The 12,544-nt window shown below is 37.1% G+C and overlaps 1 protein-coding gene across 3 annotated transcripts in view; it reads left to right on the forward strand.

Moving 5' to 3' along the window:
• Positions 1-12,544, forward strand: part of Thoc1 (THO complex subunit 1) — a 38,916-nt gene that overhangs the window by 12,512 nt on the left and 13,860 nt on the right. For 2 of the 3 annotated variants that reach the window (XM_063277273.1, NM_001398637.1), the window contains exons 8-10: positions 4,458-4,540; positions 6,043-6,116; positions 10,129-10,237. In XM_063277273.1, coding sequence (XP_063133343.1) covers positions 4,458-4,540; positions 6,043-6,116; positions 10,129-10,237 — 266 coding nt within the window. The remainder of the gene's footprint in view (positions 1-4,457; positions 4,541-6,042; positions 6,117-10,128; positions 10,238-12,544) is intronic. The other variant, NM_001047850.2, reaches the window with a different exon arrangement.

Genomic DNA, 12,544 nt, shown 5'->3' on the forward strand with positions numbered 1-12,544 from the left:
CTCCATTTCTCCTACAGTGATTGCTGTTTAGTTATATTTAACTCCTTTAATTTTAGAATTTTTTAAACAAAAAATTGATATTTCATATCTATGAGCGCTTTATCTGCACATGTATATATGCATACCATGTGTATGTTGCCCATGGAGCTGGCATTACAGGTGGTTGTAAGCCACCTATGTAGAGGCTTTGTCCTCTGTAAGAGCAGCAAGTGCTCTTGCCCCACTTCAGTTATCTCTCCAGCCCCTATTTCACAATGTTCTATTGTGAAATGTAACTCATTGCAAAGTATGTAACATAAATGAAATGATGAAGCAAATACTTATAGAACCATTGCTTGGCTCCAAAACTGGAGCCTTCCCTGTCTTAGATCTATTCAGATGCACCAGATTTTAATCTCTTTGATTTGGTTTTTCCCTGCCTTTAATATATTATTGTGATGATTGTATTAAAACATGATGTACATACAATGGTGCATGCCTATAGTAAGCTTATAGAATATGTTAATGGTGGATTTGTGTGCTTTCTTCTTGTCATGCTAGGTCTAGGTTTTCTCTTTCCTAGTCATTTCTAGCTTAGTCTTAATATGTGTATACTACTTCCTTCTGTGGTCATTATCCCTTAGTCTTTTCTTCCTTTTTTCTTTTTTTTAAGATTTATATATTATATATAAGTACACTGTCACTGTCTTCAGACACACCAGAAGAGGGCATCAGATCCCATTACAGATGGTTGTGAGCCACCATGTGGTTGCTGGGAATTGAACTCAGGACCTCTGGAAGAGCAGTCGGTGCTCTTAACCGCTGAGCCATCTCTTAGGCCCTCATCTTTTCATTAGTACAGAACTTGTCGTAATAAGATTTCTAATGTTGCAATAAACACTATCATCAACAGTAACTTGGGGAAGAAAGGATTTATTTCAGCTTCCAACTCCCATCACACTCCATCTCTAAGAGAATTTAGGGCAAGAACTCAAGGCAGGAACCTAAAGGCAGGAAGTGACACAAACTGTAGTGCAACATACTGGCTTGCTCCTTATGGCTTGCTCATTTTGCCTTTTTTCCTCCTTTGAGACAAGATCTCACTATATAGTTCTGTCTGTCCTGGAACTCACTTTGTAGACCAGGCTGGCCGTGAACTCACTGCCTCTGCCTCCTGAGTGCTAGGATTAAAAGCCACTACTATACCTAATACATCACAATACATCACAATACTACACACAATACATCAGTTTCCTTTTTTACATACTCTGATACTAGAGCAGCACAGCCCGTCGTGGCACATCCCACAATGGGCTGCCCTTCTCTCCCCCTTTAATCACTAATTAAGAAGATGCCATATAGGCTTGCCTACAGGCCAATCTTATAGAGACATTTTCTCAACTGTGACTTCCTCTTCTCAGATGATTTTAACTTATGTCAAGTTGACACACACACCAAACACACAAAGAACTGTTATCATACATAACATCTTTTTCATGAAATCTTATTTTCTCTTTAATTCTTGTATTAGTTCAGTGGCTTTAAAATGCTAGGTTGATACTAGATAGATTTCATTTCATTTGTAATAATCTTCTAGTCTCATTCTTTGTTATTCTTTTTAAACTTTTTTATAACCGTGTGTGTGTGTGTACATGTATATATATGAAGATCAAAGGACAACTTATAGGCATCAGTTCCCTCCTACCATGTCGGTCCTGGGGATTGAATTCATGTTATCAGGCTAAGCCATTTTATGACCCTCGTCCTATGTTCTATAGACTAATCAGATGTCTGACTTTTGAAAGAGAATGTTTTTACTGCTTTTAAGATGTTCTTTGATTTTACTCTGATATGTGTATTGTGGATTGCTTTTTACCTAATATTCTTTGGATTTGTTGACATTTTAAATTTGGATTCATGTCTTTTACCACTTTCTAAAAATTGTAGTGATTACATCTTATCATTTTATAAATGCCTTTTTTTCTATTTTTGCATCTCCAATTATATATGATCTATTCTTTGACTGTTTCTGTAGTACAACCACTTTATGACTAGCTTACAAAATAAATGAGATTCATACTATAGTTATTTTGTTTGGGTTTGACAATTACTGGTGGGAAGGGAGGTTGTGATCCTTAATCTTCTCTTCTAACTGCTGGCCTGGCAATCTTACCAGCAGTATATCCCATGCTTGCTGTTTTTCATGGAGGCATCCTTCTCTCCTCTTGTTCTTCCTCCTCTTCCTGGCCTCTCCTCACTCCCCTCTCTTCTCCACCCCAACCAGGTAACTCAGAACCCACCTACCTCTAATCCCGCTAGTAATTGACTGTAGCCAATTTTATATAACCAATTGTTTTAAATCAAGGAACAAGGTTTGCACAACAAAAGCTTATAATCAAGAGAATTCACTAGCAGGCCTAGACATTGGGTATAAAATTTACCATCACAGTACATAGCAACAGATCACACCTCAACAAGTATCCTGTCTTTTATTCTACCTACTTACCTTCCTATCTGAATATTAATATTAATCTGTCTCTCTTCATTACACTCATTTCTGGGAGGTCTTTTCACTTTTTTAGCCTTTTACTCCCTGTTGATACTTTGAACTTTGTTTTCTAGATTTAAAATAAGGTAAACATTTTTTTGTTTATATCTGATCATTTCACTGATCATTTCAGTGTCTTTTATTTTTGTAATATCTTTTTTGTCTTTTTTTGTTTTTAACTTAAAATGTCTTATGTTTCTCCTAACTGTCATGTTTTGGTTTTTTTGTTTGTTTGTTTGTTTTTTGAGAAAAATAGTTTTGAGCCCCAGGATGGGGGCATTTCTTTAGAGAGGGTTTTTTATTGCTTGTATATGGTGCCTCTGAGCTCAGGGCCTGTTACTCTCAACATCATCCAGAGAATTCAGCACCAGGTTACAGCTTTTCACTGTTACCTAAAGATGTAGAGTTGAGGATGGCTTAATAAGAGATTTCTCCATTTATTAGATTTTTCTTCTTCTTTTGGTCCAAAAAACTACTAATAGAACAATTGAGTTTCACATCTGACTCTTTGTGACAGGAATTATAAGGTTAATAGAGATATCTGAATATTATTAAGTAATATCATTGGTGTCTAACTCTAATACAGTTATTAACACTAAGAAATCCACATTGCTACAGTACTCTTTCCAGAAGCTTGATCACCCCTTGCCTTTTTTATTCCAGGATCCACGTTACATTTCATCTTCATGTTTCCTAGTCTTTCCAGTCACAGTCCCTTAGTCTTTCTTGTCATTAGTGACTGGACACATAGGAATTGAAGTTAGACTTTTGAAGAACAGAGAGGGAACTTTTGTACCTTCTCAAAGCATCACTTTGAAGTTGACGTTGACATGTCTTATACTGGCAGTGTTAGGATCACTCACTGTTTAGTTAAGATGGTGTCTCCTATTTGTCCCTGTATATTAGGATAGCAGCGTTTCCCTTTGTGATCTATAATTCTTAAGAGGAGGGGTATTTTAAGACAATACACAGATACTTCTTTTCTCCTTAATCTTTGTCTGCTAATATCCATCAGTGGATCTTGCCTGATATGAATATTATTAGGCCATCATGGCAATTTTCTTACTTTTTCTATGTTATTAATGGTGATCCTTCCATAAGGGAAAATTGTCTTCTCACTGGCATATTAGTTTAGTTACCTCTTTCCAAATGAACTGTGGGTACTTATTCCTTGAATTATAATGTCATATTGTCCAGACCTCCCCAGCAGCAGTTTCCAGCCCCTATGCCCTGTTAATGGAATGTCCCTAGAGATGGAACAAGATAAAGGTCACCTACCCCAGAGTCCCCTAATATACTTTAAATCAGTCCTGCGAGCTCATTTGTTGTCTGTCTTAGTAACAGGATACCTCAACATGCTGGACTTCAGTAGAATAAAACACTCTTTTTGTTTACATACTATTTGAGTCCAGGGCTTGATTCTTCAGCAAATCGTGGACTTTTACAATATATTAATTTTTTCCTCTCATTGTTCCTGTTTCTGCCACTGGGAGCTCCTTCAGATTTTCTTATATATATATATTATTACTCAGGCTCATCTCTGTTTCCTTTCCCAGCCTTGGAGTTGCCCACTTTCCAGAGAGCTTTTTATTTCAGAATGGTAGTTAAAGCCAAGATCTGGGCCCTAAATAAAATCCAGGGTCTGAACCTAAGATACATTTATTGTGTCTAGACACTCTCAGCAGGCAGAGCAAGGAAAAGCTAAATAATTTGGCCATCTTTATAGTATTTTAATAAATTATATTCTCTCAAACTGAAATAAATGTTTTAGCAAAATTCTAAATACTATATATTCTGTGGATTTGTTTTGAATTTTGTGAATAAAAAGGACTAACTCAGCCTGGTATAGTAGCACATGACTATTTCTAGTACTCAAGATACTCAGGTAGAAAACTGACAGTGCATTTGCATGAAAATCTCTTTTCCTTAGGTCTTAATTTGCAAAGTCAGTTTAACCTGGAAAACATCACTGTTTTCAATACAAATGAACAGGAGAGCACCCTGGGTCAAAAGGTAAGTCTCATAAGAAACCTTCTCACAGAGCATTCTTAGAAGTTTTTGTTAAGATAATGGGTATAAATAGGGCCTTTAAATCACCAAAAATTTAAAAATTGTTATTAGTTTGTGTGTATGTGAGCATGTAGGGAACAGACACATAGAAATCAGAAGACAGCTGTGTGAAATTGATCCTACCCTTCTTCCTCTGTGTAAATCTCAAGGTTTGGATTTGGGTGACTAGGCTTGCACAGCAAATGAATTTACCTGCTGAGAGATCGCATTTGGTCCTTCATTTTTTTTAACACATTAAAATAATATGTGTTATGTGTAGAAATTTCAAACCATATTTAGAATACAAAGGATATTGACTGTAATCAAAATTAGATCATGTTATTGAGTAGCTTGTCCTCTGTTAAAGTCGATGTTAGAGAAGTTGTGCTCAGCTCTTTCATGGACATAATTATAAGGTAATTATAGAGGGAGGTTGTTTTCCACTTTGAACATTATCTATGGTTTTTACATGTTTTCTGTAAGTGCGTATTATTTCTATAACCGCTCCTAATATTCACTATCTAATCTTATAAGACTTTTTTTGAATACTTATACAAAGTAATGTTATTTTTTCCTAAATAAGATGATATACTATATAAAGTTCTTAATTTCATTTTCTTTATTAAACTGATATGTTTCAGTTTAATTACAGATTAGATTCTAGAATGGATGTACAATAATTTCTTGTTAGTACACTTTTAAATCATGTTTCGTGTTGTTTTGTTTTTTAATTTTAAGTCAGGGTCTCATATAGCCCAAGCTGCTCTTGAACTCACTGTATAGCTGGAGATGACCTTGTGCTCTTGATCCTCCTGCCTTCATCTCCCAATGCTGGCTTGTGTTACCCTGCCCAGCTCAAATAGTATGTAGTACAAAAAAATTGTTAACATTAGAGTGAACTGTGTGTATAATTACTAACCCGTACACATATCTCCTTAGGATAAGTGAAATTGCTTAGCCAAAATGTACATGCATTTCAGATTTTGTTGTTACTTCTCAGAAAAAGTACATCCATAAGTATTACTTCCCTTACTGATAAGGGAAGACGGCCTGTGCATTTTTCTACAGCCTTAACACCCATGTTAGCGTCTATCTTTTAGTAGTAATGGTGGTGGTGGTGGTGGTGGTGGTGGTGGTGGTGGTGGTTAGGGTGGTGGTGGTGGTGGTGGTGGTAGTAGTAGTAGTAGTAGTAGTAGTAGTAGTATACTATTTGTTTCAGTGATGAAAACAATATTTGAAAAATAAGGCATGTTTTGTGCCTTTACACATGGCCATGTTATGTTATTGTCAAACTACTCTTGGTTTCCTCTCATCTAAAATGCCCATTGCCTTAAAGATTCTAGGTCTGAACAATTACTGTAACTAGGCTTCCCTAATAATAGTTGTGTAGCAATATAGAAATAACACGTCATCTTTGGCTCAATGACTACTTGATGACAGAATGGGTTTTGTTTTGTTTTATTCAGCATACTGAGGATAGAGAGGAAGGGATGGATGTAGAAGAAGGTGAAATGGGAGATGATGAAGCCCCCACGACTTGGTAAGTTTTTAGAGCTTTGATTTCCTGATTTACATAGATAACCCTTTAATGACATATCACATACTGGAATGAAGATACAGACAAGGAGGGGAAGTAATGCTTATAGGTTTTTATTATATATATCCCTTTATGTGTGCTAAGTAAAATAATAAATCCTGAGTCACTAGTAGGCTGTTATCAGTTGCCTTCTAAATTATGGGCAAATACTTAAAACTGTTTGAGCAGCCCATCTTACACATACCCTAACCATGGCAACCTTAGCCCCTCGTTTTTTTCCTTCCATTAAACTATGGGCCTGGTACTCATGGTAAGTGTACTGACTTAATGACATGTAAAGAATTAGAGTCCTCCGTTTCTCTTTTTCTTACTCTTTGAGTTCTGAGCCTTTGTTGCATAGTGCTAGTTTAGAAGCTGTGATGAGAATGGGGACCAGAAGACCAGAGTCTTCCTGGGCTGTCAGAATAGTACTCATCCATGTCTGAAACAATAGGCAATACTGTCAGTTGTAAATAAAAGAATTTCTATAATTGCTGTTGAGAATACTTGTTCTTATAGAGGAACCAGATTTGGTTCCCAGCACCCACATGGTGGCTTACAACTATATAATAGTCCAGTTCTAGGGGAAACTGATGCCCTCTTCTGATCTCATAATGCATATACATCCTTACATGTAAAACTGTTGTACTATTATTATTAACTAACCTAAAATAAGAGAGCTGACTTCATGGCTGGACTTGGTGGCACTTTAATCTTAGCCTTTGGGAGCTAAAGCAAGTAGATCTCTATGCCTTTAAGGCCAGCTCAGTCTACATAGCAAGTATCAGGCCAGCTAGGGCTGAACAGTGAGACCCTCCCTCAAAAAGTAAAAATAATAACCACTACCACCACCAAAAAAAACTAGATTACAAAGCATAACATTATTCATAAATTTATAATATGGAGTCTATTTTAGATTTGATTCAAATAATAAATAAATGTTTTGTTCTTCTTTTTTTGTTTTTCCTCGAACTCGTAGCTACAGACAGGTGTGAGCCACCATGTGGGTGCTTGGAATTGAACCCGGGTCCTCTGGAAGAGCAGCCAATCCTCTTAAGCTCTGAGCCATCTCTCCAGCCCCTGAATAAATATTTTTATACTAAAATTCATGTATAAGATTCTGTAAAATGGTTCAGTGGACCAGGAATGTTAATGTAAACCTGTAATCCCAGTACCTTAGAGGATAAGACTGCCCTGAATTTGCAGGCACCTTGGGTAATATAGTAAGATTCTGTCTCAAAATAATGACACCAAAAATGTTCAACACTTTTTTTTTTTTTTGTCTTTTTCGGAGCTGAGGACCAAACCCAGGACTTTGCACTTACTAGGCAAGCGTTCTACCACGGAGCTAAATCCCCAACCAACACTTTTTTTTAAAAAAATTGTTTTTTAAAACATTTAGTTTAAAATACTTAGGTAATATTCTATTGTTTTGTTGTTCATATTATGATGAATATTCCTTTGTTGACCATACTGTTCTTAAAATTCTAAGCTCAAGAGACCTTCCTGCCTCATATCGAAATGTCTGGGTTTGACTGCATCTTACTTCAGAGTTAGACAGTAACTCTTACCTCTAATTTGTTATTGCTTACAAATGTAATAAGTTGGGCCTGTTGGTATAGGCCTATAATCCTATTCTCATCCTGCTGGGAAGGCTGAGGTAGGAAGGTCCAAGGTTCAGAGTATGCCAGATCCTCTTTAAACAATTTCCCTATGGATAAGTTTATGTACTTTTACATTTGTGGATTTATTTGTTTAGTGTGTATGTACATGCATGTGCCAGAACACAAAAGCAAAGGTCAGAGGACACCTGGTAGCAGTCAGTTCTCTTTTTCCATTATGTGGATGGAAAGATTGCAAAAACCTGCCTTTTTGGAAAAAAAAAAAAAAAAAAGCTGGGGGTAGTAGTGGTACGTTGCCTTTAATCCTAGCAGAGGAAAGCAAGACAAGTGGATCTCTGTGAGTTCAAGGCCCCAGGGTTGCAAAGAGAAACCCTGTCTCAAAAAACAACAGAACATAACAAAAAGCAAATGCAGCAAAGGATGAAGCTCAGTACTTGAGTACTTGCCTGTCACATTGTGGACATCCTGTTCCATAACATTGTGCACACAAGAGTGTGCAAGTATGCGTGCATGTGCGTTATATACCTTGTGTGGGTAAATAGGAAATCTGTAAGTTTCTAAAGAATAGTACAAGTCGACAGTAAATTGGTATTAAAGAGTTGGAGGTAGCTCAGTGAAGTTCTTACCTGGCAAACACAAACCCTAGATTCAACCCTCAACATCAGAAGACCAACTCATTTAGCCATAAAAACATATATCAAGCAAAGGGAACTATAACCATCAAGTGGGAGGTATTTTAATGCCTCAACTATAAAAGTTTCTCAGTATATTGATACTGCTTGAAAATTTACTATAGTTGGGGATTTGGCTCAGTGGCAGAGCGCTTGCCTAGGAAGCGCAAGGCCCTGGGTTCAGTCCCCAGCTCCGAAAAAAAGAACCAAAGAAAATTTACTATAGAATGGGGGTATATCTCAATGGCAAAGTATTTGCTGAGTTCAATTCCCCCCCCAGTACCACAGAAAATATGTGAAACTGATACCCCACCACCAAGCCAGTTAAAGAAGGTTGGAAATGACGATTGGCAACTTGCAATAAAATTCTTCTTCAGAGGGTAAGGGAATACACTTAGGGGATGAAATTGTGGGGAACTAAGTTTGAATCCTCAGAACCCATGTAGAACCAGGCACTATAGCATGCATCTGTACTCCCAGAGCTCCTACAAAAGAATATCTGAAAGCTTACAGATCAGCTAACCTATTGTACACTGCAGCAAACAACAGAGTCTCTGCCTTGAAGAAGGTAGAAAGCAAAGACCTACACCCAATGTGTTGTCTTCCAATGTCCACACATGTACCTGCACTCACACACATAGACAGCATATATCAGAAACCCACATACACATGCACACACAAATAAAGATAGCTAAAAACAAAAGATCCTTTTTTTTTTTTTTTTTTTTGGTTCTTTTTTTCGGAGCTGGGGACCGAACCCAGGGCCTTGCGCTTCCTAGGTAAGCGCTCTACCACTGAGCTAAATCCCCAGCCCCAAAAGATCCTTTTTAAAAAAAGGGTTTGTTTTTTATATGTATGTGCATCTGTGTGTAGATATGTGCACAAGTGCAGGTGCCTTAGGAGGCTAGAGAGGTGTCTACTTACAACTGAAGTTTCATGCAGTTTTGAGCTGCCATATGTGCCTAATGTAGCTGTCTAGCTGAGCTCCAGTCCTCTGCAAGACACTCAGGGCTGTTAACTGCTGAACCATCTCTCCAGCCCTTAAATAAACAAAAGATTCTTATTGGTGTCAAACATTAAATTATATGTAGATCTTCTAGTTCCTGAGACAAAGATGAACATATGAATGGTTGCATGATTCTCTCTGCTAGCAATAACTTTTCATTTTTCTTAGGAAGAATCCCCTGGTCCCCTGATATATAGTATCGTAGCCAAATTGGAAATTGAATTAGTAATGCAATAATGAAGTTACTGGAGAAAGATAGTACTTACTCATGGGGTGGCCTAGGAACTCATTTCTCCCTTGTTTTTCAGCATGTTTGTCCTTTTCCCTAAAGTGCAAGAACACAGATGTTAAAACATGGCCCACATATTGCACATATGACTTCTTCCAACTAATTTCACATAGCCACTCCTAGCAGCAAGAAAGATCAAAAGTCATTAATCTTTCATTCTAAAGAGCCATGTCAAAATTCAGGGGCTCTACCAGTATATTAGAGGGTCAATTGAGGTTTTCTAATCCCTTCAGACTGTTTCTAAAAGTTTATATCATTTTTTTTAATATATACTTTTTAGGGGATAGAAACTTTTTATGAGCTTCTGAAAAAGTTTTGTGGCCCAGGGAAAAAGACTTATATGACTGTCAAATAATTTAAGTGATTTAATACATTATTTATTTTATAGTTCTATTCCAATTGATTACAACCTGTACAGAAAATTCTGGTCACTTCAGGATTACTTCAGGAACCCAGTACAATGCTATGAGAAGATTTCTTGGAAAACTTTTCTCAAGGTGAGTCACAGACCTCTGAAGCTGATACTTCACAGATACTGGCAGAGGTAGACTTTATCTTGTTCAAATATTTTTCACTATAAAACTCCCTCTGATAGTTTGATACCTATTATAATATACAGAAACTAAATTGTGAATTGATTCTTTTTTTCTTTTTTCTTTCTTAAGGATTTATTTATATATAAGCACTCTTTAGCTGTTTTCAGATACAAAAGAGGGCATCTGATCTCATTATAGATTGTTGTGAGCCACCATGTGGTTGCTGAGATTTGAACTCAGGACCTCTGGAAGAGCATTCAGTGCTCTTAACCACTGAGCCATCTCTCCAGCCCGTGAATTGATTCTTTTTTTTTTTTTTTTTTTGGTTCTTTTTTTCGGAGCTGGGGAACCGAACCCAGGGCCTTGCGCTTCCTAGGTAAGCGCTCTACCACTGAGCTAAATCCCCAGCCCCTGGTGAATTGATTCTTAACCACTGATTTTTGTGGTATAGTTTTTAAGTGCCTTTAGGTTTAAACGTTAGTAATTAAAACCTCCAAGGGTTTATTTTTTTATAATAATTGCTGTCAATATAAAGTGATGATTTTATTTTTCAGGATGTCTTCTCTATTTGAAGTGTTTTTGAAGAACACACACCAAAATTTATTGAGAGACAGGGAGCAAAGCCCACAGAAGGGAGCGAGCTTGAAAGAAGTTGCCCTGCTCAATTGTTGTTTTACTCTAGTTGTCCTATTAAAACAGAGTTCATAAAACTATAGCCCCACACCAAGTCAGTCTACTTTATAAAGAGGTTTGTTGGACTACAGCCATGAAGGTTCATTTATCTGTGGTTTTCCTACAATGTTGTGGCAAGTTGAGTATTTGGAACTGAGAACATTCATGCCACAAAGCCCAAAATACTTGCTGTATTCACCTTTAGAAAACATTAGCCAACCCTGTCTTAGAAGAATCCCCATATATGTCTTGTAGACATGGAAGATTGTGATTCAAATAAAAAACATAGATAGTTTTTAAAGCAACATAAGTGTTCTGTGTTAATTTATATGCATCTTAGAGGAATGGCACCTTCCAAATTGAGGTTAAAATAGTGAGATAAGGGAGTTTCTTCTCAGTTGAATTACCATCTTATTGATTTGTTAGTCTTTGCACATAAAACTGCTTTGAGGTTTCCATAGCTGGTTAAACAATCGATTTTATTGCTAAGTTTTTTAAAGTTCTTTAACAGTTTTAACACATGAATTTTAGGCATTTTTACCCTGTTCCTTTCCATTACCACCACTCCCAAACCTTCCTTCCCTGCAAGTTCTCTTCTTTCTTTCATGTCTTCTCTCTGCATCTGACCCAGCTAAGTTTAATTAGATTTGCTTGCATGCATGTGAAGGAGTTACTTACCTGAATATAGCAGTGAATCAGTGGCTATACCCGGAAGGAAATGATCTGCTCTCCTCAATATCCATTAGCTGCTGGCAGACCTGCAGGGTGAAGGGGACTTAAGGGTTCTTCCCCAGTTCATGATCCGAGTGCTGACAGGCTCAGTGTCATGCAGCTCCTGAGCAGGTAACCACAGCTGTAGTGAGGTCTTGAGTACAATAGCTATGTCCTATCCAGAAGGTAGCTTTTTGCTGCCTTTCTCACCTAGTCCTCTGACCTTTACATCTTTCAGCCCCTACTTCTACCATGGTCTCTGCACTTGGTGGTGATGACATATATGTTCCCCTTAGGGCTTGAGCCTCTCACATTTTGGCCACTTCAGGGATTCTGTATCAACTATTCCCTGTTGCAGTAAGAGTCTTCTCTGATGAAATCCAAGCACATCACTAGTTTGTTCATATAAACACGAGCCTTTAAAATGCAATGACAACTGGAGAGTTGGCTCAGTGGTTAAGGGCCCTGACTGCTCTTCCAGAAGACCCAAGTTCAAAATCCCAGCACCAACATGACAGCTCATACTTGTCTGTAACTCCAAGATCTGATATCCTCACACAGACATGTAGGCAAAATACCAATGTACATTTAAAAAAAGAAAAAAAAGGAATACACTATACAGTGACATCATCAGCACTTAGCAAAACAATTCACTGGTAAATTTTTATATACAACAGCTCTTCATATCAGTAGGTTCTATGGCGTAAGTCATCCATAGATTTAAAATATTTGGAAAATTTGTGCCTATACTGACTACATGCAGACTGATTTCTTTTAAAAGTATTTTCATAGCATTTACATTGTATTAGATTCTACCATGGTATGAGATGATTTAGTGAATTATATAGGAAGGTATGTATAGATACTATGCCATAAATGAGACAT

The sequence above is a fragment of the Rattus norvegicus genome, chromosome 18 (genome assembly GCF_036323735.1).
Source record: "Rattus norvegicus strain BN/NHsdMcwi chromosome 18, GRCr8, whole genome shotgun sequence".
NCBI classification, from domain to species: Eukaryota; Metazoa; Chordata; class Mammalia; order Rodentia; family Muridae; genus Rattus; species Rattus norvegicus.